The 27,948-nt window shown below is 40.7% G+C and overlaps 1 protein-coding gene and 1 long non-coding RNA gene across 5 annotated transcripts; one reads left to right on the top strand and one right to left on the bottom strand.

The window, feature by feature from the left end:
- Nucleotides 1-3,325: 3,325 nt before the first annotated feature.
- Nucleotides 3,326-27,565, bottom strand: dpf1 (double PHD fingers 1). 4 transcript variants are annotated; one of them, XM_088381404.1, is made up of 13 exons: nucleotides 27,421-27,565; nucleotides 20,340-20,369; nucleotides 19,840-20,000; nucleotides 19,300-19,407; nucleotides 19,020-19,108; nucleotides 18,842-18,931; nucleotides 18,242-18,320; nucleotides 18,020-18,151; nucleotides 9,141-9,260; nucleotides 8,104-8,216; nucleotides 7,265-7,408; nucleotides 7,114-7,195; nucleotides 3,326-6,392 (listed from the first exon to the last, which is right to left on the bottom strand). In XM_088381404.1, exons 1-13 carry the CDS (start codon nucleotides 27,531-27,533, stop codon nucleotides 6,322-6,324), a joined length of 1,332 nt encoding a protein of 443 aa, XP_088237530.1. In that variant the 5' UTR covers nucleotides 27,534-27,565; the 3' UTR covers nucleotides 3,326-6,321. The 4 variants fall into 4 exon arrangements, with proteins under 4 accessions (XP_088237530.1, XP_088237528.1, XP_088237529.1 ...); XM_088381402.1 differs by having other exon boundaries at nucleotides 19,020-19,147; XM_088381403.1 differs by lacking the exon at nucleotides 27,421-27,565 and adding an exon at nucleotides 27,034-27,165 and having other exon boundaries at nucleotides 19,020-19,147.
- On the top strand, nucleotides 6,732-27,860 carry LOC148395351 (uncharacterized). Its single transcript, XR_015859527.1, has 4 exons — nucleotides 6,732-6,787; nucleotides 20,365-20,404; nucleotides 20,594-20,695; nucleotides 27,056-27,860. It is a non-coding gene; the product is annotated as an uncharacterized LOC148395351 (long non-coding RNA).
- The last annotated feature ends 88 nt before the right edge of the window (nucleotides 27,861-27,948 follow it).

Raw genomic sequence — 27,948 nt, forward strand, 5'->3', positions numbered from 1 at the left:
CATCACTCAAAGGTTTTGCTCTTACTTGATCACATCACCCATTTAAGTCAAATTAGCCAAACTATTGGATACATATCTAAATATGGGCGGATTCTGTTGAACATTGACTGAGCTAAAGGGTGGAGTCGGGGGGCAGTGCCTCCTCAATCCCCCAAATATGCTCAATTTTAACAGCATTTTTTGAAGATTTTTCAATTTGTAAAGAAATATAATATTTTGAAGAACCCCAGAGATACCTTGGAAGGGCCTCAATGGGGAAAAAAAATATCCTATCCCCGCCCCAGAAACAAGGAACTTAAGCTATCGAATTTTTGTATTGGAAAAAATGAATAGAATTGCGCACCGTGTTTCTTTTTGCTGTTGCTGTGGCAATATTATATTTTCTCTATTGGCTTTTATTTTACTAACAAGTAGACTGGTTGCACAGAGCAACCAGGATGAAGTGTAAAATGTCTTCTGAGTAACACAGCAGCTGCAAAAATGCTGTTTCACAAAAATAAGGCACCATGCCCATCACCCTAACTCCCCACTACCCAACCAGCTGAACACACACATTTAGTATTCACCAGTGCTCATGAATGTCAGTATGAGTCAAGATGGACTTCTATTCCCCTTCATTCAAGTTTCATTTATTCATTTATTGAGGGTCAATTTAATTAAAAGACCCAACTGAACTGAATGTTGATTTTAAATGAAGCTAACTAAAACTATGGCGACGAAATAAAACAAACAGGGAACATTGGGGATTAGATCAAATAAATCAGGCTTTATTTAATTAGACTCATATTTTCCTATTACTTTGCCCCGTGTACATTTTTCACATTAACGACCCAGCATCAAAATGACTGAGAGATGTTAGGCAACAGGACATGAAGTTGCAACTCCGTTTGCGGAGTGTAATTATTATTTTTTCATTATTAAGGACCTGAAATGAAACAAATGTTTAATGACTCATATTGTTTTGATTGTTATTTTTTTCCCACACAATAAACAAGAAAGGGCAGACTGATAATAAAGTGTAAATCAAATGCAATTAGTTTGAATGATAAAACTTTATTGTCTGATGCTGAAAGCATAAAGGGATCAGATTCAAAAATGACAAAATCAAACAGCTGTGGTATTTTCGAATTTAACTTACCTGTTATGATAACGATGAGGTGAATTGTATTCATTTATTTATTTATGTATTTCTTTAAATAATATTAACCCACCCACGCAGGCACTGACTTGCCCAAGGGGGGGAAAAATGGATGTTACTTAATTCTGCCTCTAGGTTGCAGTATTGAATTGTGTTTTTCCACTTCACCTCCTTGTTCTTTCCCCCCATTTAAATCGCAATTGCAAGATTATTCAATCGCTCCTCCTCAACCAGAAAAAATATACTTGAGAAATTCATGAACCAGTCTGCTGGGCTGCGTTATTAAAACTAATACAAATAATGAACAGGCTTGTCTCAGGTGAAGAATTAAAATGGTCTGAGACTGATTATCATTAAAGATAACTATGAGTGGCAGAAAATTATTGTCGATTAGATTATGATTTGCTGGGTTGTATTTTGAAAAGCATTACCTTTATCAGAGCAAATAATTACTCATAGTGTTTCTTCAAGAAACTGTCAATCAAAACTGCCCTTGCACTTTAAACATGGTGACTGGTCCGTTAGCATAACATTTTTCATTTAATTTGATTTCAATTTAGACAAAGCTCAAATTTCGCTCAATAGTTTACAAAAGACTCCATTATGAAATACTCTCTCAGTACAAAACCATGCTCAGTTTTATTTTCTTCTTCATTATGACAGCCATATGTAATATGTAATATTTACTCAAATACTTTACATCCATGCTATTATTAATTATGAGAGATGACTTTGGAATTTAGTTTATGGTGAGGAATTTCTTCTGTTTTGTCTTTCACTTTCTACATAATTACTTGTCTGGCTGCACCAAAGGCAGATGGCACGGCAGAAATCTCAAAGCAGACCGAAGAAAGAATAAGAATTCCATTCCAAACTGATGAAATCCCTCTCCCACCACCACCACCACCACCACCACCACCAATCTACAAACAGAAATACAAACCACTTCTTCTGCCCCCTCCTTTCCCCATTCCTCTTATTGTCCAGCCTCATTCATTTTTCATTTTTAAGTCATTTCATTTCAGATGCATTCATTTTCAATATATTTATGTATGAGTCTTCCTGACTCTTTCCCCCACTTGCCCCTCCCCCCGTTTTTTTTTTTAATTCCTCTCTCCTTTCCTCTTTCTTTCTCCATCCTCACCTCTCTTCGTGGCTTCATCCTTGCTTTCCCCTATCACCACCCCCTGCCCCAGTCCATCCCATTACTGTAATCCATCACTTCTCCATCAGCCACCATGCAAACAGGCCTCCTGGTTACCATAGTAACCACCTCCCGGCCTAGTACCGCATTGCCCCTTTCTGATTGGTTGGCAAAGGATTGGCAGTCTCAGTCTGTCTGGGAGATGTGGTAATTGGCTGGTTAGTCACACACAGGCACAGCACACACACACGTGCACGTACATGCACGTGCGCACACACACACACACACACACACGTACACAAATATTTCCATAGTTATCAAAGGGAAACTGAGGTCAGCATGATGAAGTTAAAGATGGCGGCACTTGGCTGTGTGTGTGTGTGTGTGTGTGTGTGTGTGTGTGTGTGTGTGTGTGTGTGTGTGTACGTGCTGCATTTACTCAGATGTGGGGTTTTCTAAGGTTTTAGAAATGGCGGCAAGGGGTGGGGGGTGTTTGAGCATGGGAAGGTTGGAGTCCTGCCAAATATTGAATGCAGGAAGTATTTCGACATGTTTTCAAAGCCCATTCCACGTTTAAAACACTTATCCCTGCCTCAAGGAAGCAGTTTGGTGTCTGGCTTGTGGAAGCAGGCAGAGAAGGCAAAATGGAATGGTTGATCAGCTCAACTACACCCTGCTGCTGTTGCTCGGTTGGGTCTGGTCAACACAGCCACTGTGATGAATGTCTCGTCTGCAGGAGTACATCACAAAGAGCAAAAAGTGGACCTGCCCTGAATAGCAAAGTGTGCTTGCTTGCTTCTGCAGTGATTCTCTGAAGGCAACTGCAGAACCCAATCTTATCTTTTATAGATTTCTACCATAGACAGTGATGTTAAGTTACTTCCAAATGTAATATATTTCATATTACTACCCACTTGCATTTGAAAAAAAAAATCCTTTAAAATATCACATTTACATGCGTTGCATCAAAGAACATAAATAAATAAATAAATAAATAAATAAATAAATAAATGCATACAAAACACACAGACAACACTAACACATTCTTTTTCCATCTCATCATTTTAATGGAAAAAACTGAGTCAAGGGAAGAAAAAAAAAATGGAGAATGTTGAATTTACAAATAATTGCAGTGTTGTCAGCATGAGAATAAAAAGTGTCTAAGAAGATTCCATCTTCCTCTCATAGGTAGAAAATTTTGAAAATAAAATTGAAAAAACAACTTTCCTGGGTTATTTACAGAAGACAATCAAATTTGAGGAGAAAAAAAAATAATAATAAATGCACACGCACACATACTTAAAGTTCTTGCAAGTTTCTTCTTTTTTGGTGGGGAAATCAAAAAGTGCAAGCAAAATCACAGACTGAGAATTTACAAGAGAAGTCAAGAATGGCCAAAAAAAAGGATCAACTCTGACCTTGCCACACCACATTTTGAAATTGGGTCATGGGATGTTTTAGATTTCCATTTACAAAACATAGTGTTTGGCTACCATCTCCTTCTCACATCATACAATCAAAAAATGACTCCCAACTTTAAGTGCCAGCAAAGCTTTTGATTTTAAAGGCTTTTCAGTTACCATCCATCCAAAAAAAAAATACAAACATTCTCTCAATCACACAATCAGTCTGCTATTTCCACTCAGATCAAGATTTTACACTCATACGACTGTGGATTTAACCAGCATGACAACCTCAGAGACTTTAATAGGAGAGTTCGACAGATAATGCAAAACGTACCAAAGCAAACTTGGTAAAGTTGCAGATACAGGATTGCATTTTCACCATTTGAGGCTGCATGGCATTAATGGATCTGCCAGCTCCTCAGAACATAATGGCACTGCCAGTTGGTTCTTCACTCCCCATAAACCCGGAAATAAGCTCACTAATGAACAGATGCACTAACAAAACATTAATAGGCGCTCATCACTGATTGTTCCTTGTTTTTGTTACTTTTGCTTGACTTTGGTGGAGCTCTGTGCTGTACTGTTCTAAAAACATCTGATGATGAGTTAAGACTTGCACAGAACATATTAGAGAAAATGATATTTCCCTTTTGCACTCTTTGTATCTCAAAGTTTAAATCTCACTGATGATTGGAAAAAGAATCCTGTTTGGTTAAAATCATTTCCTAAATTAGTTTGTGAGTTTCCTGTCAGGTCAGCCAGACATCCTGGCTCAGGATATTATTTTTCCTCCCCAAAATATCTACTACTTTGCATCTTTAATGAAACATTGTACTTTCTCTGGTTGAGTGACACAAATGTGCATGCTGGTTTTAGTGGTTTGTTGTGCTGAGAAAGAGAGAGAGCGAGAGAGAGAGAGAGAGAGAGAGAGAGAGAGAGACAGAGAGAGAGAGAGAGAGAGAGAGAGATGCATTTGGATGCAATTACAGCTGGTCATACTGAGCTTGAGTTATTGGAGTGGTTATTATTAATAAATAAAAATTTAATTAAAATACTAAAATAAAATGTGATTATTTTAGACAGAGTAAATTGAATAATAAAGAGAAAAACTGCAGTTCGTTCCACAATTTGAGCCCCTGAATAGTGAGGGACAAGAAAAAAATCAATAAAATAAAAGAGAGGTAGACACAGCAAAAATAATCATGTATCACTTGAGAGTTGGTGTTGTGGAATGGCTGGTAGACTGATGTGCGTCACAGTGTGAACTCCGAGACTCATTTGAATTTGGTTTTGCACGAACATAATCCTAGCTTGTAACTTTTTCTGTTTAAAACGACGACGACTCAGTCTCACCCGCATCACTGCCGGAATGCTTGACAAGTAAAATGTTGTTTTTCCTCACATTCAAATAACATCCCCCCCGACTCAACTGCTACCACCTCACATAAAGTAGCTCCCATTGAGTTTGGAGCCAGTTACAACTACTACTCGGATCCACACGCACGCACCCACGCACACACATTTTAAAACACGCCTAATTTGGCCAAAACAGCTTTTATCACAAAGACATTATTGCGATTTAAGTGTGCTTTCTTTCCTGTTCAATTATAAACGATACATTTCCCAAATAATCCCAAAAAAATAACAACATGCAAATGAAAAATAATAAAAATGAATCTTTTTTTTTTTTTAGAAAAAAAAAAAAAAAAGAAGGCCAGACAAACTGCACACGACAATCCTACATTCTCAACACACGGACGATATGCAAGCACGTGGTGATGTGTTGGCTTCACAGTCATTGTCTCACCCAAGTGGAAGGATTTTTAAACAGTCATTTCCCTGCCCCAAATACAGTGTTTGTTCAGAAATAGTTGATTTGAGTGGATCCCCTCTCTCTTCTTCCACATGTTAATCTTAAATGGACACTATAAGCTTTCAAAAGCCATTCTGAGATCATCCACTAGATGTTAAATTGTCTTCAAGAGTTTACTTTTAGAATGCGTCTGAATTCTGTACAATTATTGGAAACTGCTCAGGGCAGCAAGATCTTACGGAGAAAGTTCATTGCGTCACCCTTCAAAGTTTATTTTCCAAAGTTTGTATGAGTGAAAGATCCGGCCCTGTTGTTTTTCCGGAGTCTTCCGAGCCACGTCCTGTGCTTCGCACCTTTCCGTCTTGGTTAATTCTCACTCTGTACTTGAATGAGTTGCAGCCAAAGATCATTAGGGCTCTTCTGAGGGCCCTTAAGGGGGCACCAATGGAGTAGAATTCTTCCAAAGTGCCCTTGGCAGACTGGAGTGTCTCGTGAGCAAACCGATTGCCAGCTGATGAATTCTTCTGCACCAGATGAGAAAAATGTGTTTTTGTGTGTGTATGTGTCTCTGTCGTCGATTCACAGCAGAGCAGCAAATAGACATTGGAAGTTACAGCATAGCTCTCCTCAGGAGATGTTTGGATGAAGTCACTGGGTCCTGTGCTGAGTCAAAGGTCGCAGGGGTCGGAACGTGGGGGCGCGTCGGTGCTTCTCGAAAGGGCAACCCAAGCACGGACAGACAGAGGGCGACGGATGGAATGTTTGGGACGGGATGAAGGGCCAAAAGGATGAGGCACGCAAAGCTAGCTCTCCAGATTAATTAATTGAGGGTGATGTAGGCTGAGGCCTTCTCCTTCAGTTGTCTCAAACACAGATGACAACTCCAGCTTCCTGAAACACACACACACATAAATGACGAGTTCAATCACTGCTATTGTAAAGCCTTTTGGATTAATCCTTCATCTCAGGGTGTTAAGTCATGCTGTAAATGAAAGCTTGCTGTCAGAGCATCACATTTGGGCCCGCCGTTAGCGCTTGGAAGGGATTTGACAAGTAGGTTAGTACGGGTTTGGCGCATTCATTAGGAATCAAAAGTGCAGCATTTGTAAAAAGAAGTTCTTTTAAAAAGTATCGGTTGAAAGTTCATGAATGCTCACAGCCCTCCCCTGCCTGTTGTGGGAGGTTTCCTATGGTAGGCATGGGTGGGGTCACCTGAGTGAGGTCACCTGTGCTGTTAAATTGTTTGTGCTGTCCTCATTTATTTTTTCTGCTCTCTCCCCGACCAGGTAGGACTTTTGGGTTTTGTCTTTAATTTTCACTCCAGTTGCCTTTGATTTACACATGTCAACATATTTGCAACAATCATACACCACTGATTCTTACTCACATACCTTGTATTTAATTTGGTATTGAATTAGTGTTGTTTGTAAAATAATCCATCTTCATTGGCCTTTTGTTATTTCCCCCCACAGTTAGATTTGTGTTGTGACTTGCCGTCAAGCCAGGCTTGTTAGAGAAGGCTCTTGCTCGATTGATTTTTAATACTTGAAATTGGAATAAAAAAACATATCCAGTGTTTAAGCTAGGTTTGGTGAGCAAAAGTATTACATACCTTCAGGAGGTTCAGACATAGGAGGGCTCAGGCAGTACATGTGGTAACCTCTGTCACAATCGTCACAAAACAACAGTTGATCCTGGAACAGAAAAATAAATGCTCAGTTCAACTGATAACATGGAGGATTTGATTTCTGTAAACAGCGCACCTGCGCCATGGCGCAGATGACGGTGGATCCTGTTTTTCGTATCGGCGCTAGGCTCGTGGTACGTGTTTGCCAATTTGGTTGGTAGACCGGTCTCCGCCAAGGTGAGCGGTCCGGTGCAGTTGAAGGAGTGTCTTGGAGATGCACCTGGCGGAGTGACAATTTGGTGGCAGAAAGTCGAACTAAACCTTGCGACTGCTCGGATCACATCGGGGCTCGAATGTGCTTTCGACATGTCGTGATTCAAGTGCACGCCTAGTGCAGTGCCGCTTTTATTTATTGACCTCAATTGAAGTTGGATGTGTTCACTCCCACAACGGCGCAGCCCTCCTTCACACCGCCGGCCTGCTTTCGGCTGGGAAATTAAAACATCGGGTGGAGTCGCTTACATAGAGCCGAGAGATTTTAATTGATTAAAAATAGAACTTCCAACCAATTAAAATTGCTAACTTATATACAGCTCAGAGCGTCATAGCCTGCTGTGGTGTTAAATTCAAATGCCGGCAGTCAGTAAAAATGTGTGTTCTTGTGTGTCTGCAGCCACACGGGTTCACTAGGAACATGAATTAAACACTGAAATTGTTGTAATGGGAGTTGGGACGATGCTGTACAAAATACCGCATGTAATTACTGTACATAAAGCTTTGTTGATTTCATTCCGCAATCATAAAAAAACATGTCCAGTAGGACCCACAAGAGCAGCAGGCTTTGTTGTTTGCACATGTGCACAAAGCAGGTGCAGTGGCATTCTTGTTGCTAGGCAAATGTTCCATTCGAAACCGATTCCTTTTTTTTTTTTTTTTTTACATTTTCCACAAATTTCCTTTTGAGTGAAATCTTACGTCATTCTCAGAGGTGCCACACAGGCTGCAGGACTTGCACTCGATGCACTGCCAGCGATAAGTCCTCACTGCAGCTGTCATGTTCACTGTGAACTGCAGACAGGACGGGTGGCCTGGGTGCGCCACATGCAAATGCACACACATAAACACACACACCAGCACGGACATACCCACACAATTTTCACAACTACTTTCTGTACTTCGAGCTTTGCCAGCCATCCATCCATTAATTGGATTACGTCCTCAGTGATTTATTCAGATTTGAGCGATGTTTACAGCGGACGTGAACATCAGATTTCATTCAATAATTATTTTATGATGGCATCTATTTTGCATTGTTTAAAACGGATTATGTTGTGTAATTCAAAAAATGTTACATATTACCATACACCTACTTCGTTATCCATACATACATTTTCTAGCGCCGTGAAAAAGGACCATACCAATGTTTTGCATGCTTTAGCCTCTACATTACAAATCATGTACATTGTTTTGATTTTATTTTGGATTAAAAAAAACATAAATTGGACAAATCAAATCAAAATACAGCAAACCTGCAATCTGTCCATTCATACAGACTTTAGGAATGTATTACTCTTGACACAAATGGATTGATGAGCTAATAAATGGTACATGCAGAAGCATCATCATACTCGATTCCTATGCACAGCCTAAATTCTTATTTGAAGCTCATTTAAATAAAATAAAATAAAATTCATTGTTGGTGGAAAATGCATGCAACTTACAACATGAATGGAAACAAACACAAGAAGGTGAAAACAAAGGTATGCTTGATTTTAACAAAATCATTATCAGTGAACCATTTGGAATTTTAAAAATAATATTACTACATCTCAATTCTGTGCATGTATTGCCATAATTTTTGCTGTACACGATTGGTTGAAGTTGTGCTCATAAAACATTGGTATGGTCCATTTTTAAAATAATTGAGAGTCTATAATATGACCTATCTGATGAGAAAAGGTCACTGTGTATCAACAGAGGACCACCAAACATCCCCATAATCTTTACCCTACCTGAGCGTCCACAGTCGGCACAGGAAATAAGGTCCTCGGGACAGCCAGTCTTCTTTGAGCCTCCAAGGCAAAAGTCGCAGTATCCATTGGCGATGACCGAGCCATCTGCTGCTTTCTTGGCTGTCAAAGGGACAAAGACGAAACGGCGCATTAGAAAACAATGACAAAATAAAGAAAAGCTTTGGAAAAAATAAAGTTAATGTAATTACATATGCCAGTGGAACCTATAAATCAATCAAGAAGCATATGGAAGTTGTGTAGGTTAAAAAAATAATAATTAATGAGGCATTAAATGAAAGGGCCAAATAAAATCTTGCATATTTGTCTGGTGTGCACCCAGCACCCAGCCATGTCCTCCTACCAGCAGAGGGCACAGAACCCTTGCTGTGACCAACTCACAAGCTGCAGTCCAGCTCCAGCCTCCACATCCATCTCGACAATTCAATTGTCTTTGCTACTTTTGCTGTTGATTGCATAACAGTCACATGACCTCTGCGCACTTGTTCTTGCACATGTCCTTTCCAGAAGATGCAATATATGGTCCTTTTTAATTTAACGTGGATTATAAATACAAATGCATGCAGACAAACAACAAAGAAATCATTTGTGATGAAGAATAGCAAAAGATAAGATGTAGAGAGACAATAGCATGCGGTTGTGCTTGTGCGTGTGTGTGTGTGTTTGTGTGTGCGTGCGAACATGAGCCAGAGGTCATTAATCCCTCCATTCCTGGGTGGAATTTTGTTTGGCCAAAAGGGGGTGGGGTGGGTGATAATGTGATTGAAAAGAGGGTGAGAAGAGAAGGAGCCTCACAGGGTTAGTCGTTGTAATCCTTCCAATTCCATCAATAATTTAAATGTTTCTGATCAGGACAAAGATTTGGAATGACTGCATAATAGTATTTATATATGCTGCTGTCCTAGACACAGTAAAACGAAACAAGTGCTGGTCGTAACTATAAAAACACTTTACTGTGCACTGTTTAACAACATGGATGCCCGGATCAAAACAATATTACACATCATAACATGTTAGGATGGGCTTGTTATCACGATGATATTTAAATCACCGGCGCTTTTGTGGAAGGAAAATATTCAAGGCGGTTTTATAGAGTTCTGCTGACCATGGCTTGTCAGTTTTACCTTAAATTCATAAGACAGATAGCCGTATCACAATTTTAATAATCTTTTTGCTAGCGATAACATGATGAGATCTCGGTGGCATTGGCTTTTCATTATTGGATATATTACCTGTATTTCATCAAACAGGTGATGGCAACAGATACGTGAGGTCCTGCTTTGTGCTTTGGTTGATTAAAAAATTTTCATATCATCACTTGATAAAAGATTTAGTGTGGCGTTATAGGTCTCATCATCTTTAATAGGACTGACAACCCATTGGCTTGAAAATGGAAATTGCACTGATGGGAAATACTTGTGAAAGAAAATTAAAACTCAGCGTGTTAGTTTTAGTAATTTATAAACAAAATATAATATTTCATATTACACAATATAAAATTGTATACAAGTTCTGCATTTAATTGCCGGGATACTAAAATTTATGCCAAGGGGGGCATTTTGTTGTAATTTATATCACTTGGCTGTATCTAATTTGGCAAGCTTCCACTGAGTTTTAATACTTAAAGGTTGTAAATGTGTCAAAATTGTTGCTGCTGCTGCTAAAACCGCATGATGAGAAGGACACTGGGACGAGTTCCTGGTGCAGTTTCGTACAGCGTGTTCAGTGTTGTGTTCTTAGTTTGGATCACAGTCTCCATTTTTTTCGACTCTATTTAATGTTGTGGCTGCTGAGTGAATAATTCTGCATTGAAGTGTTTTTATGTTTAGGAAAATCAACATAGCCAGATGTTTTCTGTGCATTATAAACAAGCCTGGAGCAAAAACAAACACAGTATGGTCACATTTTTATGGTCAAATACTTTTATGTTTTTATGTTTGTTGCCACTGATTGGGTCTGATGGGATATATGCAAGACGGGCAATTGGAACACGAGTGTGTGCAACAGTAATATTTGTGTTGCTTGGTTTTTGTATTGCAAGCTTGTGAGTGTCTGAATACCGCAGAAGTGAATCAGCAGGTCTTGCTGTATTTGAGTTGAGGCTGCCCTATAGAGGAGGGGGGGGGGGGGGTCCATCAATGATTAAATGCCTGTGGGCTTGTTTTAGAACCAGCCTGCAACCACAGACACGCCACTGCCGGCCATATGAGGGAGAACGAGAAGAATGGAAACTAGCAAAAAAAAAAATGTGTGGCAAAAACATGCTGCAAGTAAAACAATGTGGATTTCACCTCTTCCTCCCAAGCGCCATATTTTCTGTGATCCACCAGCCCCATTTTTTTTTTGTCTCCTTCTTGCTTGCATTTCCATTTGTTGTACCCCTTTTCACTGACCCCTCCTTTCCCGCCTCCACCAACTCCCCCCCCGCACCTCTTCCAATTACCAAGAGGAGTATGAGCAGAACCACACACTTCACAGCTTTCAAGTGTTGGAGAGACATCCTCCTGGGAATCATCCAGCGAGCGATGAATCCACAAATACCCCCTCCCTTCCTTATTTCTACCCCTCCTTGCCCCCCGACACCACGTTACCCCCCCCATCTTTCTTTTCTCGCTCTACTCTTTGACCCCATCGGCTTATTTCACCCTTCTTCCACACGGCCCAATCACTATATTTGATAATACACTATTATCTAATATGCTAATATTTTGTGTAACAAGTTCATTTTGCTAAAGTTATGCAAAATCCAACAAGATTCTATGTGGAATGAAACACGATATTAAGTGAATGTAATTTGAAGGATTAGAAATATTAAAACTGAGTGATAATTAACTTTATAATGGCTTTATCGCAAGTCATTCTTTAATGTAGCGAATGAAATAAAACTATGTGGAGTGAAATTGGGTTGACTTCACATTATGCTACATTGATTAATGTATTCATGGAAACTGAATAGTTTGGAGATAATGCAGCAATTTGACTTTGTCACAAGAATACATATGACTTTTTGACTGAGGGCAAATGTTATCTTCTTTTAGAAATGTAAATGCTTTTCTGCAAATATTATTGTGTGCTGGCAGAAGTCCAAATAACATCCGCTCCACATTTGACCCCTTGAGAAAATTTGACCTTTCAAATATTTCAGAACCAATGTTCTGTTTGGCATTTTGAATTTTTAGCCAGATCGAATGCAAATGGTGGCTAACGGGTCAAGTGGGCCCTCCATGAGTACCTCACACTTTAAATATATTAGACTTAACGTGTCACAAATGACCTGATGTTGCACAGATCTTTTTCGGGTGTATAATTTAGATCGTGAGTTGCGTTTGAGTGGTCTCACACCACCTTTGAATAAGGTCTGATTCTGCAATGCGACATTCACACCTGCCGGATCACCTACGATGGATTTTCTGGTGTTCGCTATAAGTAACAGCAGTCATCAAGAATCGACTATAAGTACCAAAACCTTTAAATTTAATGAGCTGTTCAAGCCTCCCTTGACAGCAATCACTTCAATCTGTGGCGGAGCTAGAGGGGGGGCTGCGAGGGCACTGCTTCATCCCCTGAAATATGTTTGGACCCCAAAGTTTCCAGACCAGGTAATTGACTTTTGCGTACTTTCTGATTTTTCTTTTCCGACATTTCCACATATGCCATGTAGGGAGCATATAATAAAACTTAATCAGTATTTTCTGAAGGATTATCATGTACCATTCAATCATGACTAACTAATGAATGCAACCAATTATTAATAGTGGAACCTGCTCTCATAATGGTACTGTAATGTTGTGGCCATTTGCCTTATCAACATCAAGAACGATAGAAAGATAGATTTTAATAAGAAATTCATTTACATATAGTATATGAGATTGTGTTAATTTTTAGAAAAAAAAAAAAATGACAGACGAGGTGACCAATATAATGGGGAGAAGACGACAGGAGCAAGACAGATGAGGATTTCAGTGATGGATGACGCAAAGGGCAAAGCAGAGTCGAGAGAATGGAAGAAAAAGAAGTGCAAGATGAGGTGGAGGTACAAAGAGGAGTGCAAGGAGGGGAGGTGGGGAGAAAAAAAAAACGTGCTTCTGGTTGTATCGGAGCAGCCGCCTGTGAAAGCACACACTCTGCACTCCTGTCGCCTTACTGCTTAATGAGGAGAACCTCTTCGGAGTAAAGCATAGTACAGTACACACACACACACACACGAATTTACTCCAGAGTCTTTGCTTTAATAACTTTTGCTGTCCAGTTTCGATCCCATCCCCCAATTGGTCTCTATAATGTGATAAATGCGAGCCTTGGTGCTCCTCATCTGTCCAGCCACACACACACACTCGCACAAAGCTTTCCTGATTAAAAAAATGTTGGGTTCTTTTTTTTTACCTGAAATGTACATACCATCCATGTGCATTGTTGCAGACACAATAGCTAAGATGCTCAAGGAGACATTTTCAGGTTTTCCTGGTAGACAAGAATGCAGTCGGATGGAAACCGTCAGTCACAGATGAAAAGTCACCGTCTTCCTCGCTCATCCCTTTTTCCTCCCCTCTGCCTATGTACCCCATCCTTTCTCTTTCTCTTTGCACTTTGCACATGTTCTCATTATGGCTGTTTTTCTCTCTGCTCTTTTCTTCAGCTCTTTTTTGGGGGGGGGGCGACTTTCTCCTCATCCTGCTTTACACTACCTGCAAAAATCTAATTGGAATTCTGTCCTGCAATACATCTGGCCATATCTGTCCCTTATCCACTGCAGCTATCATATATAACTCGACCTCCAATGTGCGCACACACAAACACACACATATATTTTTCACTCACTCAGCAGGTTGCGTAACTCCCAAAGATGAGTGGCTCGAGATGCATGCAATGTGTGTCTGTGTCTGTGTACATGCGGAAAGTGTATGCGTGTAGAATACAAGTGCGTGCAGAGATGACATTGCAAAGTAGGAAGGGAGAAGCAGGTTTGGTGCATAATAAAACTTGATCTATGGCCGCTGTGTAATAACGTCGACTTGAAGCGACATACACAAATTGATCATATTCTGCAATCTGCATTTGTGAGCTCGTTTAGTAAATAGCCACAGATGGGTGCAAAGACACACTGCAGACACACAAAAATGTGTCTTTGTGTTGTGTGCACGCTTACTTGCTCTCCCTTGGAAAGAACCACTTAGCCAGCACAGGCTTCTGTCCCCTCAGTTAGGATGCAAATGATAGATCCTATTCTGTTCTAGGGTGAAATAGCTTTGAATGTGTGCCCAAATCTTCACAACACATCACATGACAAAGAAAGAAGTAATCTTATGGAAATTTGGAGATCCAAACAGTATAAATGGGTGTTGTGAAGAACTGTTGTGGCAGCCCTAAAAAAGTGGTGGTGCTGGTGGCACGCTGTTTTTTTCCTCCACACCGGCTTTCGAAAAAAAAATTACATGCTAACAATTATATTGATTGTTTATCAGTCTTAAATAGTTTATTATTATTAGTTTAATTGTTGTATTATTAAATTAATTATTTTTTTATTATTATTCAGTTTTATGACATTGACTCATAGAGACTCCATACCCAGACAAGATACATATCAATAGACAAATTGTTTGTGGGCGAGGGTAGATTTAGGAGTGCGGTAGGGAATGCTGTATTATATATTGGTGTGTTTGTGTGTGTGTCCATGTGTGTGTGGTTGGTTCGTTGGAGAGGGCAGCATATCCAAACATGGTCGACACAAGCGTGGAACCACAAAGCAAGCAGCCATCGCCGGCAAGCCACAGCACAGCATCTTGAGACAGAATACCAAATGTAGCAGACTCCAATATTACCCTGCCTTCACCAGCCCAACACTCTGGGGGAATCTATATGATGAATCATGAAGAGATTTTTTTTTATTATTCGTATTTTTGCTTTTCTTCCAGTCTCTACACCAAAAAACGGCTTCTTCTCTTTGTCTGCGTACTTCGCCTTGCTTGCTTTCTTTATGTTATTTTTAATGAACTGAGCTTGCCCTACTCATGATTTGGCTTTGTCCATCCATCCCACTGTGTCTCACTCACATCTTCCTTCCTCATTACACCCTGCATTCGTATTTCATGTCTGTCTGTCTGCCTGTCTGCCCCTTCTCTTTTTCTCTCTCTCCATGACTATTTCATGTTTTTTTTCAATGTACATAACAGTGAAGTCTTTAGGTGGGAGCCCTGGCGGTAACCATGGAAACCACATTGCTAGGCAACAGCCGTTTCCCTTCCTCTCCTGAGCCAAGCAGCAGTGGCAACAATCAACCAATCAACAGCGAAGAAAAAAAATCGCTGTCATGAAAAGTTATGAACACATCCACGAAGGCGCTGCATGGGACATCTTAACATTGGAAAGAACAGCATGTTTGTTCCATGTATCACTTGAATAAGAAAAAATGAATTCTTAGTTTTATTTCCCAGTTGTGGCCAAAAAAACTAGTCCCAAGTTCAGTCCCAAGGGAGGACTAAATCGATGTGACAATAGACACAGAGCTGCCATTTTAGTCTGTCAGCTATTCTTGTATGAATTTTGCTGATGAGAATTCATCTCTAAAACTGTCGACCCAAACGAGGAGGCCATATTGTTGTGTAAAAATAATCACAACAACAACAATGCTGAGTCGTAACAAAGAGACGCTGACTCTCAAAGAGCTCTATTACATGTTGACCACATACAGCAGATGTGTACACCCCCCCCCCCCCCCCCCCCATACACACACACCCACCATAATTGTTCATATAACACGTGCACACAACTCAAGGCCAATGACCAGACAGCACACACTCAGTGTTCCGACTGTTCCACATTGGGCCATCTGTCTGTCTGTCTATCTTTCCAGATAAAGTAGCCCCTAAATCTCAATTCTGAAATGGACTGGACGTTATATAAAACCCCCTTGCATCATTATTCTCTTAGCAACATCCACACTGTCCCATTCTAGTTGCATTCTGCCATTTGCTCGTTTCATTTTCTGTTTTCATCGACCAATTGGCCTACCTGCATCTTGATTCCAACCAAACCAATTTTCAGTCGGACACTGAGCGCACCCCGTTATCCAACCCCCCCCCCTTCTTCATCCTCCTCCCATCTGTCTTCAACCCTCTCGCCATCACATCAATGCCAACACGCAGGCACATTCTTTTCTTTGCTGCCTCCCTGCAATTTCATTCTTGTCGACCCCTATCGTATTTGGGCGATGAGAAACTACAAAGACAATTAAAAAAAAAAAAAACACACATTTAGCACACATGCATTTATAATTTATTTTTAAGTAAGTAGTATATCGTCTGTGCTCTGGGGGAAGGCGAAGATTCAGTTAGATGATGAATGAAATGACTTAAGGGAGAACAAAAAAAGAACAGCGTAAAAAAAAAAAACTGAAAAATGGGGTGGCAATTCTGAACGACTTTGTGCACACTAGAAGCTGCATATGGCACCTATAGCGTCTAGACAGCTTTTTTTAAAGCCAGAATAAAACATGAATTATGCATGCAGTGCTGTTCTCATTCAGTGAAGCCATATTAATATTATTACATATGGGCTAATACTGAGGGGTGGTAGTGTGTCCTCCATTATACACATTCGAGTGGGGAGCCATAATGCTGCAACATAGACATGAATGCATGCACGGGCGAACGGGCTACACGTTCGCATGACCCCACCCACATATATATAACCGGCAAGACAGCTAAGCTTCCTTTATTCATTGCAGCAGGGAAGATTGCATTTTCAAAGACCGTGTGTGTGTGTAATGTATATGTGCATGTGTGTCTGTTTATCTGTGCATGTGTATGGACTGACTATGGCAGGGAAGGATGGGGGATATTAAACAATTTAAATACACACAAGCAAAAATGCTCATGCACACAGTCGTGCATACACAATGGGCGAGTCTGTTCAGTAAGATAGGCCAATCTAACATTGTCTACTGCCAATTAACTGAGAGGCGTGCGCTACAGTTTCAATGGGAACATGGATCTTATCGGAGCATGCAGCATACTGTACGAAGGTACAGTATGTACTCGTTGCCACTTGATGAGTTACATTTGCACAATGAGATCCAATGCAGGAGTTGCGTTACATTGTGTACTTTTATAAAATTGATTTTTACTGACACTGGTATTCAGGGGGGCATTTAACAAAATAATGGTTGCTAAAGATTGCTGTTATTTTCTGTACAGGTTCTAAAACTTATATAAAAATAATATATATAAAATGTTAATTTATTTATATTGTATTATTTATTTATATAAAACATAGAAACAATCAAATGTGCATTTTTGGGCTTTTTTCTATGATTTAGCCATGCACGACAATACTGACCTTTGAACGATAGGACTTTAGTATATGTAAAATATAAATGTATTTGTTTATTTATATCATTTACTTTTATAAAACATAAAAAGAAAAAAATATGCAATTTTTTTGCCTTTTTTCCCTGATTTAGCAATGCACTTCAATACTGACCTTTGAACTATAATAGTTACTTATAAATTATTGTCATTTACAATCTTATACCAATAGAAGTGTGGCAAAAAAACAAAACACGTCTCACAAGTGAGTTATATCTAGAACATGCCCGTGGGCTACTAATGTGGTTTTGGGGTCCATGCTAGTGACCCATGAACTAGATCCTATCCCAACCATCTTCACTTAACAATCTTAAGTTAACCCAACATGCCTCTTTGTGAGCAAAAAAATGCAGAAAACCCAGGAACCATCCAAACTCCACACAGGAAGGCCCAAGCTAAGATTTGAACCCAAAACCTGAGTACTGCAAGTTAGTCAAATTAACCAACAGACTTCAATGTCATCAATGAGCTAAACGCAACAACCATCCGCAGACTTACGCTTGTGGTTATTTTTGCGCTGGAAGGGGAGTGTGTGCCTCTCTGAGTCTTCCTCGCCCTCTTCGTCTGCCAGATGTGTGTGAGTGTAATGGTAACTCAGCCCTGGGCGGTTCTTGTAGCGCTTTCCACATACTGGAACACAAAAACAGACAAAGAAAAACATAGTAAGTTGAATTTCAGAAATAAAAAAATACAAAGTGCTGTTATTAGTGTAAAACTCACTGTCACAGACATAAGGCTTGTCTCTGTCTTCTATAGCAGGTGGCTCTTGTCGCTTTCTCATGCCACCAACCCCATAGGCCTGACATACACACACAGACACACACATACATGTAAACACACACATCATTTAGGTGACAGGGACAAAACAGTTTGCACATACTTGCCGAAGCAAACATTTAAAATAGCGGAGCAAAACACTCATCACTCCATGTGTCAACACATGAACACGTTTGCATTTTAATCATCTGCTCGCAGTGCAAAGTTTCACTTCCAGCAGGAGGGGACTGATGACACCTAGCAGGGGACCAACAGCTCCAATTAACAAGCCTGGTGTCGCTGTCAAAGAGTGTGTGATCGTATTCAAGATACATTGTTAACACTTGATTATATTCCCACAGGATCCCCCGAAAGAGACAGAAAAATGACAACTAAGTTGTCTAATCAAAGCTGTATGAGGAAAAACAGAAAGATAAAAAAAAAAAGACTTTTTTTTCAGCAGCCAAACTTCAGGATCGTTTGTATTTTTTGCCTTCGCTTTAATCTAATCCAAACAACAACAAAATGCATTTTATATGACGAAAAATGTCAGTGATGCCATACCCGTGCTTTGGTACGGTTCTTGCGCTTCGGAACATCTTCTTCCATCTCGTCCACATCTAGCTCGTGAGGGAAATCTCCGACAAGCAATTTCTGTGGGAGAAACAGATTGTGCTCAACACAAGATAACATAACCCTGAAAGAAAACCAGAAAGAGATCAGGAAAACGGACATGCCTTACCTGACACTCGCTCATGGGCTCCTCCTCTTTCGTTTCTACCTTCTTGTCCAGCGCATCCCCGGCAAGCAGCGACTCCAACACAGGACCATCTGGAATACCGCCCTCCTTCTTTAGGGAGGCTTCATAGTCTAACATTGCAATGAGAATACAAACATTCTAGCAAATTTACTAACCAGAGAGCATACCAATATTGCTCTATTAACAATATAGTTGCAAACCTCTTCCAAAAATTCAACTTCCAACATAAAGTCCATTATTATACATTTCATTTCCTCCTTACCAATTTTGAACTCAATCGGTACAAGCCGCGGGTCCTCCAGAATATTTAACCGTCTCTTCTTACGCCAGCACCTAGCGGGATATGTGTACAACTGACCTGGTGCATGACCTAAAAATTCAAAACACACACACCATAACAGACATTGCAAAAAAAGCAATTTTATGCATAATTATTAAAACAATAAATGCACATTGTAAAAGACAGCAGCAACTTACAGTATATTGTCTCACTGAGTAAACTCACAAAAACACTTTTGACATAAATCTTAAGCACACACACCCACACACACACACAGTGTAAGTATCTCTCTGAGGGCTCGTTTGTGCCAGTGGCATATCATCGCCGCAGGGGTGTCTGTTTCTCTGCCAAATACACTAATGCTAGAGTAAAGAAAGTAGAGAAGATGGCCCACAAGGTAGGGGGTAAGCAAGCAAGGCGGAGGAAATAAAACCAAAGAAGGGATGCGAGGACAGAAAGAAGCAAGCAGTGCCCGAGAAGGAATAAAATGAAACTAGTTGTCAGTAGATCTGAAAGTCCCACCTGGTCCACGGTGGTTCTTCTCCATCCAGATGTAACAGTTGCTCTGGGCCACGCCTGTCTGGGAATCCAGGAAGGGGAGCCGCATGGAGCGTTCGGCACACAGACGGGCATTGTAGCTGCGGCAGTGTTCAATGGCCTCCTTGTAGAACTCTTCCCCAAGACTGGACCAGGAGAAAAGGAGGAAAGAAATGCGTCACTCTCACTGACTTGCAGTTCATTATTGTTGTTTTAGTTGAAATTTCCACAGTGAAAATGTCCTTCATTTCCAAACAATCATTGGAGTCCCATTTTCGAATTCCCAAATGATGTTTAAAATGGTTTCATTTAAAAGGTCTCAATTGTTGAACTGCAGAGTTGCACGATGCCATAAAAGTACAGCAGATGAACTGGCAAGGACTCACAACAGTCAAATTTGACACAATTGTCACTAATGCAATATTTTTTTTCTCATTCGCTGATTTAGTCTTATTAACATTCAGTGCCATGTTGTGCTCTCTTACCTGTTCTTGATGACTGCACCTCCAGATTGCCTGTGGGGGAGACAAGAAGAAGCCCAGCAGATGCAGTATGAGTCATTTTTCTTCCCGACCCGTTTTCTTTCTCTCCATTCCACTGTTGGTTTGACTTTTCACTCCTTCCCCCCACTGCCTTGTGCCTTGGGCTTCATTCTCTTCTATAAGTACATTTTTATTTACTTTTACATTCTCTCGACGTGATTTATTGTGCGTTCACATCCCTCTTTCTCTTTTTACAGTTAATCACTTTTCTCTTGCGTCTTCCTGCTGAGCACATGCGCCAAGGTCACTCTGGTCTACACGCACCAGAAACATGACACACATGCCAAGTCAAAGCCTAGGTAAGCAAATGCCACTACTTAATATATTAAAAAAAAATTACTTGTGCACCAAAGCTTTAAGAAAAGTAACGAGACACACTATTCGGTACATGTGGTCAGTTTAATTTTATACCCATATATGGATAAAATATAAATCATGATGTGACTGCTACCTTGGCCCTGAAAAAAATGTTTAATCCAATATTTTAAATATTTCTACAAAGGCTTGTCTAGTGCAAAATGCTGTGTGTTTTAAAAAGGGGGCGTTTGCGCCGTTGTGGGAGGGAACGTACACAACTTGCTTGCCATTCAGTAGAAGCAGCTCCCAGCATTTCCTTTAAATTCAAAGTAAAGTAAATTCAGTGTAAAGTTGGCACTGAAGATCTGTTGTCAAAGACCGCCTTCTATCACGAATCATGCGCCTGGGTGTGAAAAACACTCCTGTAATTTAAAAAAAACACCTGCAGAGGACAATGCGGTCTGCCAAATCCCCAAACACGCTAAACTAGACTTGTACCGGAATGAAAATGGAGGTGTGCCAGTCTACTAAAATAGGGCTTAACATCTAAAAAATTAATAAAACTGAAAAAAAACAAGCTAAATATACAACAAAAAGACTGTTTATGGTTTTTAAATATGCATTTCTCAGAGGGAAAAAAAACCTGTCAGCAGATGCAGATAGTTTGTGGGTAGCATTTTTAAAACCTACCTAAATAATCCTGCAACCTCTCTGGCCAACACTGGTCATGTGACATTTAAAGGATGTGATCCCGGCAAACAATATGTGGGGCAAAGCATGCCCACGTTTGTTAATATGTCACAACAAATGAGCTCTTCAGTCTGCTGAAGACAAATCAGCTTTACACATCTGTTCTTGCTACTGCCGCATACACTCTCAGCATTTCAGCCTTTTTCAACTTGCATCACTGTTTTAATGCCGTGCCAGTGATAGTCCCAGCAGTTCCGAGCAAATACGAATCAGGCACGATAGAGGCCTGTTCAAACTAAATGATCAATTAAAGCCAAAATACGGAGGGGGAAATGATCCCCATAGAGGCATATACCTATTTTGTGTAAAGCGCAATGATGGGAGACTGTAATATTTGCCTGAAAACAACAATGAAGAGAATACTTGGCATTTAAAGCTTCACTGATGACCAAAGTAAAATACCAGGGAGAGAACGATTCGGTGGGGGGGTTGAGAACACATTCAAAATGTAAAACAGGCCACCAAAGAGCTCCCCATCCACCACCTCCCAAAGCACCCTCTCACTTGCAATCCTCTCCCTTCCATCACATGCCGTCCATTGAGCTACCGAAATGTTCCGTGATAATACTGTAAGTTGACAGCTGGAGAAAATAGCTTGCATCAATTTAGGTGCGGCCAAGTCTTATAGTATTGAGATAGGGAAGCTAAATGACTGTTTGTGAGATTGAAAGTCGGTGGAGCCAAAGAAGAGGGGGAGGAGAGAGGGAAATGCCTTAAAAGAAGGTGGTTTGATTAAAACAAAAAAAAGGAAGGATGGGTAGAGTATAGAGAGACAGGGAAGGGCAAAGGAGATGGGGAAGAATGACATATGACGGGCAAAAAGTAAGGATGGGAGCACGGTGACCTGTGAAAAGCTCATTTGGGGGGGGGTCGCTCATGGACACCACTTTTTCATCTTTAATCGTAAAAAAAAAAGGCTTGCAGACATGATGGGGACCATGAAAGCCTTCATTTTGGTGAAAATGGTCACCAATGAAGCATCACGCCGCAGTCTTTCAGGAGCAGTTTTGAAAAAAAAAAAAAAAACAGATATGAATTGCTTTTGATTATCCGTTCAAATGTTGTTGAGTTCTGTTAGTGTTCCTTTTTTAGAAATTATGTCTTAAATCCTGTCAACATTTGTCCAACTTCAATTAGAAGGAAATAAAAGCAACTAAAATAAGTTCAGAAAAATATATGTAAAATATACAAAACACAAAAAAATAAAATAAAAAAACAAAAATTATAAAATGAAATGAAAATTATATACAAAACATGCTAATACTGACGCTAAGCCATGACTTTAAATACTGTAGTTGTTTTGAATATGTTAATCAAATCTCTAGATCGGTTTATTGAGTTTGTGGTTTGTCACGGCGTACATTTTGCATCTACTTTTCTGCCGCCACGTTCCACACCTGTGCTAAAATAAACAATTTATATTCCCAGCAGCGCCGCTATGATCCAGCTGGTCAGGCAGGATGCAAAGCGCACACACCACACAGAGACTCATCCAGAAACGAAACTAATCACCACACCACACATGCCACAATCAAATTCATTCATTCAAACAAAAAAAGGCTGAAATGTTGTAATTCTTTTTTTCCTCTTTCATTTTCTTTAATTTTCTAATTCCAGGATTAATTTGTCTAACTGTTTACAGAAAGTACAATTGGAAATAGATTCAGCCTAGCAGTAATTAACTGGCATTTTGCCCAATGTACACTAAGCAGAGGCTGCAATGAAAAATGTCCAGACAGACATTACTTTAATGACAAACACTCAGCCTTTCACATTGCAGGGCTGCAGATAACACAAAGAACATCTATTCTATGCATATTGTAGCCTAGATATGTCACATACTGGCTACTGTAAACATCAACGGGTACACCTGCACAGCCGGATGAGATCCAGTCTTGACAGAGTATGGTAGAGCTATTCATTTAACATTTTTTTTATTATAGTGATTGTAATTTGCTTTGTTGTAGAATTGCTCTGCATGATAATGAGAGGTGTTTCCAATATTTTATTATAATCATTTGGTTATGTTTTATTGCTCCTTTCAGAATCATACTATTAAAATCCACCGGTATCTGTGAAATTATTAATTCATCTCTTTTAGTGTTGGATAGACAGAATTAGTGACTCCACCAGGACACCCTGAGCTTTTGTCCTGTCCTGTGCTGCAGAAGCAGTCTGCTTCAGCCCAGTCCAATGTTTCATCCTCCCTTTCTCTCTATGACACACTCCTAACTGTATTTCCTGGTTACAGCAATTAACGCTCATTAGAGTGCAATAGAGGTACACAGGGCTCCCCCTAGCGGTGGAACCTGATCATTGGAGATGCTCAAAGGAAATCTTGGGAAGCACCCAAATTAATATATATAAAAATCGAAATGATAAGATAGTAGTTCTGGTTCAGTTGTGATTTGTGATATAAGAAAAAAGACTGCAAGTTGATTTTATGATGTTCAGTAGATGACTTCATGAAAACAGCAGATTGCAGATCACTTACTGCTGTGTATATTGGCGCATGATAAGTCCATTAAAAAAAAAAAAAAAGCTTTCAAAATATTTGTACCCCTGCAGTCAAGTCCACACACCCGCTCCACACACCTGTTTCACCCACTTGCTGTCCATCTGTGCACTTGCTCGCACCCACGTGAACAAAAAGTCCACTCATAGTGGCATTTCCTGGCCTGGGGAGCTTTGTGTGTGCACACAGTCAAGAAGTAATATCAGGCGGCCTTCTGTACTGTTCATCCCCTCCCCCAACTCAGCCCTTCCATGGCTGAACTCAACAGATTAAACTATGCAATATCACCCGTACCAATCCACCACCACCACCACCACCCCTCCTCCCCACCACCCCCAATTCAATTTCTTTTCCACTGTCCTCCACTTTCTCGCTCGCTGAAATAACTCTCTCTCTCTCTCTCTCTCTCTCTCTCTCGCTCTCGCCCATTAATGTATACAACTTGCAGTATGTGTGTAGCTTTATGTTTTAAAAACCACAGATTTAACATTTTAAGATTAGAGTTGCGTACGATGATGTCCATTATCTCAACAGAACATATAGCTCACAGTTTTTGGTGAGACAATATTATTGTTAAAAGAAACCAAAAAGGTTTTGAATCCTTTATGCGCACACTTGCCTCTTTTTTCGTGTCCGCACGTGCATGAAGAGTCACATTGGTGAGTGTGTCTCGATCGCCCTGTGCATGCATGCATATCTGCTCTTTGTGTGTGTGGGTGTATACGGCGCATAGCTATAGCTGCAGTGTGTATTAGTGCATCAGGGTGAGGCAATCTGCCTCTGAGCAGCTCCTTCAGGTGAGATTTATTGCCACTGCACTTGGCCTCTTATAATGGCGATGGACTCCTTACCCCCGTATCTGGCCCTGTGTGCGCATGTGAGTGTTCGGGTTGGCGATTTCTTGGTTTAACCCCCTCCCTCCCTCTGAAAACACGCCACCATCACGAGAAACTCCTCCCCTGTCTGCATCCCTGTTCAAGAGATGCAGAAAGAAGCGGTGTTGGTGCTAAGAACTCTTGACAACAAGGTGCACCGGACACAAGAATCGAGAAGTCATCCTCAAGACGGTTGTTTTCTTCTGCGATCGTTCAACTCGGATGACTAGTTTGAACTACGAATTCCTGGACGGAAATCACTCAAGGTCCCAAAAGCAGTGGGGCTGACTGACTGTCAGTTAGGTAGCACTGGAGAAATAGGTCATAGAGCTAAAAATACTTATCTATGTCTCTCTCTATCCCTCTCTCACAGTCTTTCTCAATCTCGTCTTCTCCAAAAAAAGTAAAGCAGAAATAAAATCCAAATAAAGAGAAGATGAAAGGAAAAGAAATAACCCTTAAAAACATCAGACCTTAAGGCTTGCTCCCTTATGAATAAAGAAGTATGAGCAGGAGGGAGTGTGTGCACGTGCGTGTGTGCGCGCGCACGTACACGTTTCTACAGATGAGCAAGTTAAGGAATGGTGGGGGAGATTGAAAGGGAAAATGAAGATGTAGAAATGGCTGTGCTTCAGCCATCACACGGGCCTGTTTGCACACCGAGGTTTATTACATGGAACTCATTATTCACTCAGCTCAGCCGAGCAGGCAGGGCAAAAAAAAAAAAAAAAACCGGAACTGCTGGCAATACCAGAACACGCACCCATGAAGACAAACAAAGGATTGAAGGTGGGATATCTTTTTTTAGAATTTGGGGGGAATCAGTATTTGGTTGGTCAACATGAGAAGAAGACAAAATTATTTCATTTGAACAAAAAGATGAAAAGTCAGAGTTGAGAATGCCAACATGTACTGTGAGTCCACCGAAAAGGAAATGAGATTTCTGTGAAATAAACGGAATAAAATTTCCCCCAGCACTCGACGGAACATGCAAAGAAGTTTGATGGGCTTTGGTCGGTGAAACCAATGTGACAAAAGGAGAGCAACACTGTGAATTTGGACGTGTCTAAATAAAAGGAAGGATGGAGAAGGAGTGATGGATGGATGGGGAAAATGATGAAGGGAGAGGGCCTGAATGTGGAAGCGGGTCATCAGAGGTGATAAGAAGAGTGAGAGAGAGCGAGAGAGCAAGAGAGAGAGTGAGAGAGAGCGAGAGAGAACGAGAGAGAGCAAAAGAGAGAGAGAGAGAGAGAGAGAGAGAGAGAGAGAGAGAGATTATCTCTAATCCAAGAGAGAGAAAGCGGAGGGAATTTTGGAAAGACCCCAGTAGATTGGAAGAGTCACTGCTGATTTGTCTTGAACGTGCAAACACAACACAGTGGACACCCAGTGGTGATGTTTACCACAGGTTTCACATCTACTGAATTAATTAGCAGCTTTGAGGGCATTTCAGGACAACGATAAACCTGCGACAGACCAGACCAAGAAACCAAACCTGCCAATTGATGGACACTTTGTCCTTTGCTAATGGGAACAAAATGCATGGATGGAGATCATTATTTCAGCCAACTCTTCTTTCTCATATCTTGCCCTTTCACCAGCATCTTCTATTCCATGGAACTCAGACCATCAAATTCACCTGACATGAGTGTTACAAACTATAGAATACAATGTGAGGCTATGAAGGCACCACGCTTTTGACTTCCAGCTGCATGCATGGCAAGTGCTCTTTAAAAGCAGCCCATACAGGAGAGTCATTCATGGACGCCTGCGTCACACAGATATATCTATCCCACGCCAAATGGCATAACCTTTGCAAATGTGGCGAGAAAAGCAACTCATATGAGTTAAAACGTAATACTGTAATCTTTGCACTGGTACCTCACAGATGCTCACCATCCACCTTTTTGGCCGGATGCCTAAGCGGGTAGCAGGCGTCTGCATTCCGCTGCAGACAGTCACGGCAAAACAAAAAGACTCGGCATTGTCAAAAAAAAAAAAAAAAAAAGATGCTGCCTCAAAGGAACTTTAATCTCCTGGAGCACGCCATTGTGGAATTAAACGCGCGCTAAATTGCAATATAAATGCAGGACGTGGTGTTGCAATTAGGCTTTGATTGCCGACTTAATTAGAATAAAATTAAATACCTCGGCCAGAATAGCGAGCACTAAAGGTAACGTTGTCGCCTGAAGCTTCCTACCTGTTCCTCTCTGTCCACACAGGTAACGCTATCTCAACTGTCTGCCTTCCTCCAGCCTGCCTCTGACCGTGATCTTGGCTGGCCACACTGGCAAGGGACATACCGGGTCACTTGAATCCAGCCCCGGCATTCCTGCATGCTCCTGCACTCATGCGCGCTGCACCTGGCTCGGAGAAAATCAACACACGCTCCGCTTGCACTGAAACGCACAATCACCCCGTAGCGCCGACACAACGCAGATAGGCAACTTTTCTGCATTTTTATTGTCTTCCCTCTATTTGTGCTGTGTGCGCGGCATGCACAGAGGTGTTGGCAGTCGTGCAACGGTAAATTCAATCACACTGACAACGTTCACCAATAGGAAAAAGGCGAATGTGGTGTACTTACGATTTGAGGTGGTTCTGTACCGCTGTGGCCATTTTGGTGTAGTATGATAGAATGCAAGGATGCGGCGCCCGGTATTGTACATGTAATGTAGCAGCTATTTCAATTTCATTCATTCTCTGGGGCTGCGGCTGGAATGGGCAGCCAATGGGAGACGGGAGCGCATGCGACAGCAGAGGGGAAGTGTAGTTTTTTACGCATGTCAACATGAAACATGTCCAGGAGCAATGCACTACAAGTACCAGCGTGGGTAGCGAGTTCAAGGATGCCACGGTCCCGCCTTGGATCCGAAAGGGCAAAACCACCCATCCACAGCCGAATTATTGAACACATACAGTACAGTTAAATAATACCGAGATGGCTTGCATGACTGGATCGCTCGTGTACATTGATGCCATTATTCTGTGGCTAAAAAGTTGCAATAAATTTGGGTTATTGATCAATTTATTTAAATAAATAAATAAATAAATAAATAAATAAATAAATAAATAAATAAATAAATAAATAAATATGTTGCCCTGCCAAAATGAA

The sequence above is a fragment of the Syngnathus floridae genome, chromosome 7, assembly GCF_059516105.1.
Source record: "Syngnathus floridae isolate MCC-2025c chromosome 7, RoL_Sflo_1.0, whole genome shotgun sequence".
NCBI lineage: Eukaryota > Metazoa > Chordata > Actinopteri > Syngnathiformes > Syngnathidae > Syngnathus > Syngnathus floridae.

Bases quoted from the DNA above. Each gene is read 5' to 3' on its own strand.
- dpf1 (XM_088381402.1), bottom strand. From the start codon at position 27,533: ATGAATGAAATTGAAATAGCTGCTACATTACATGTACAATACCGGGCG. The intron at 19,408-19,839 runs GTGGGACTTTCA...TTGAATTTTTAG, and splicing joins GAAGAACCACCGTGGACCAG to GTCATGCACCAGGTCAGTTG. The intron at 9,261-18,019 runs GTAAGTCTGCGG...TCCCTTTGACAG, and splicing joins GCGCAAAAATAACCACAAGC to CCAAGAAAGCAGCAGATGGC.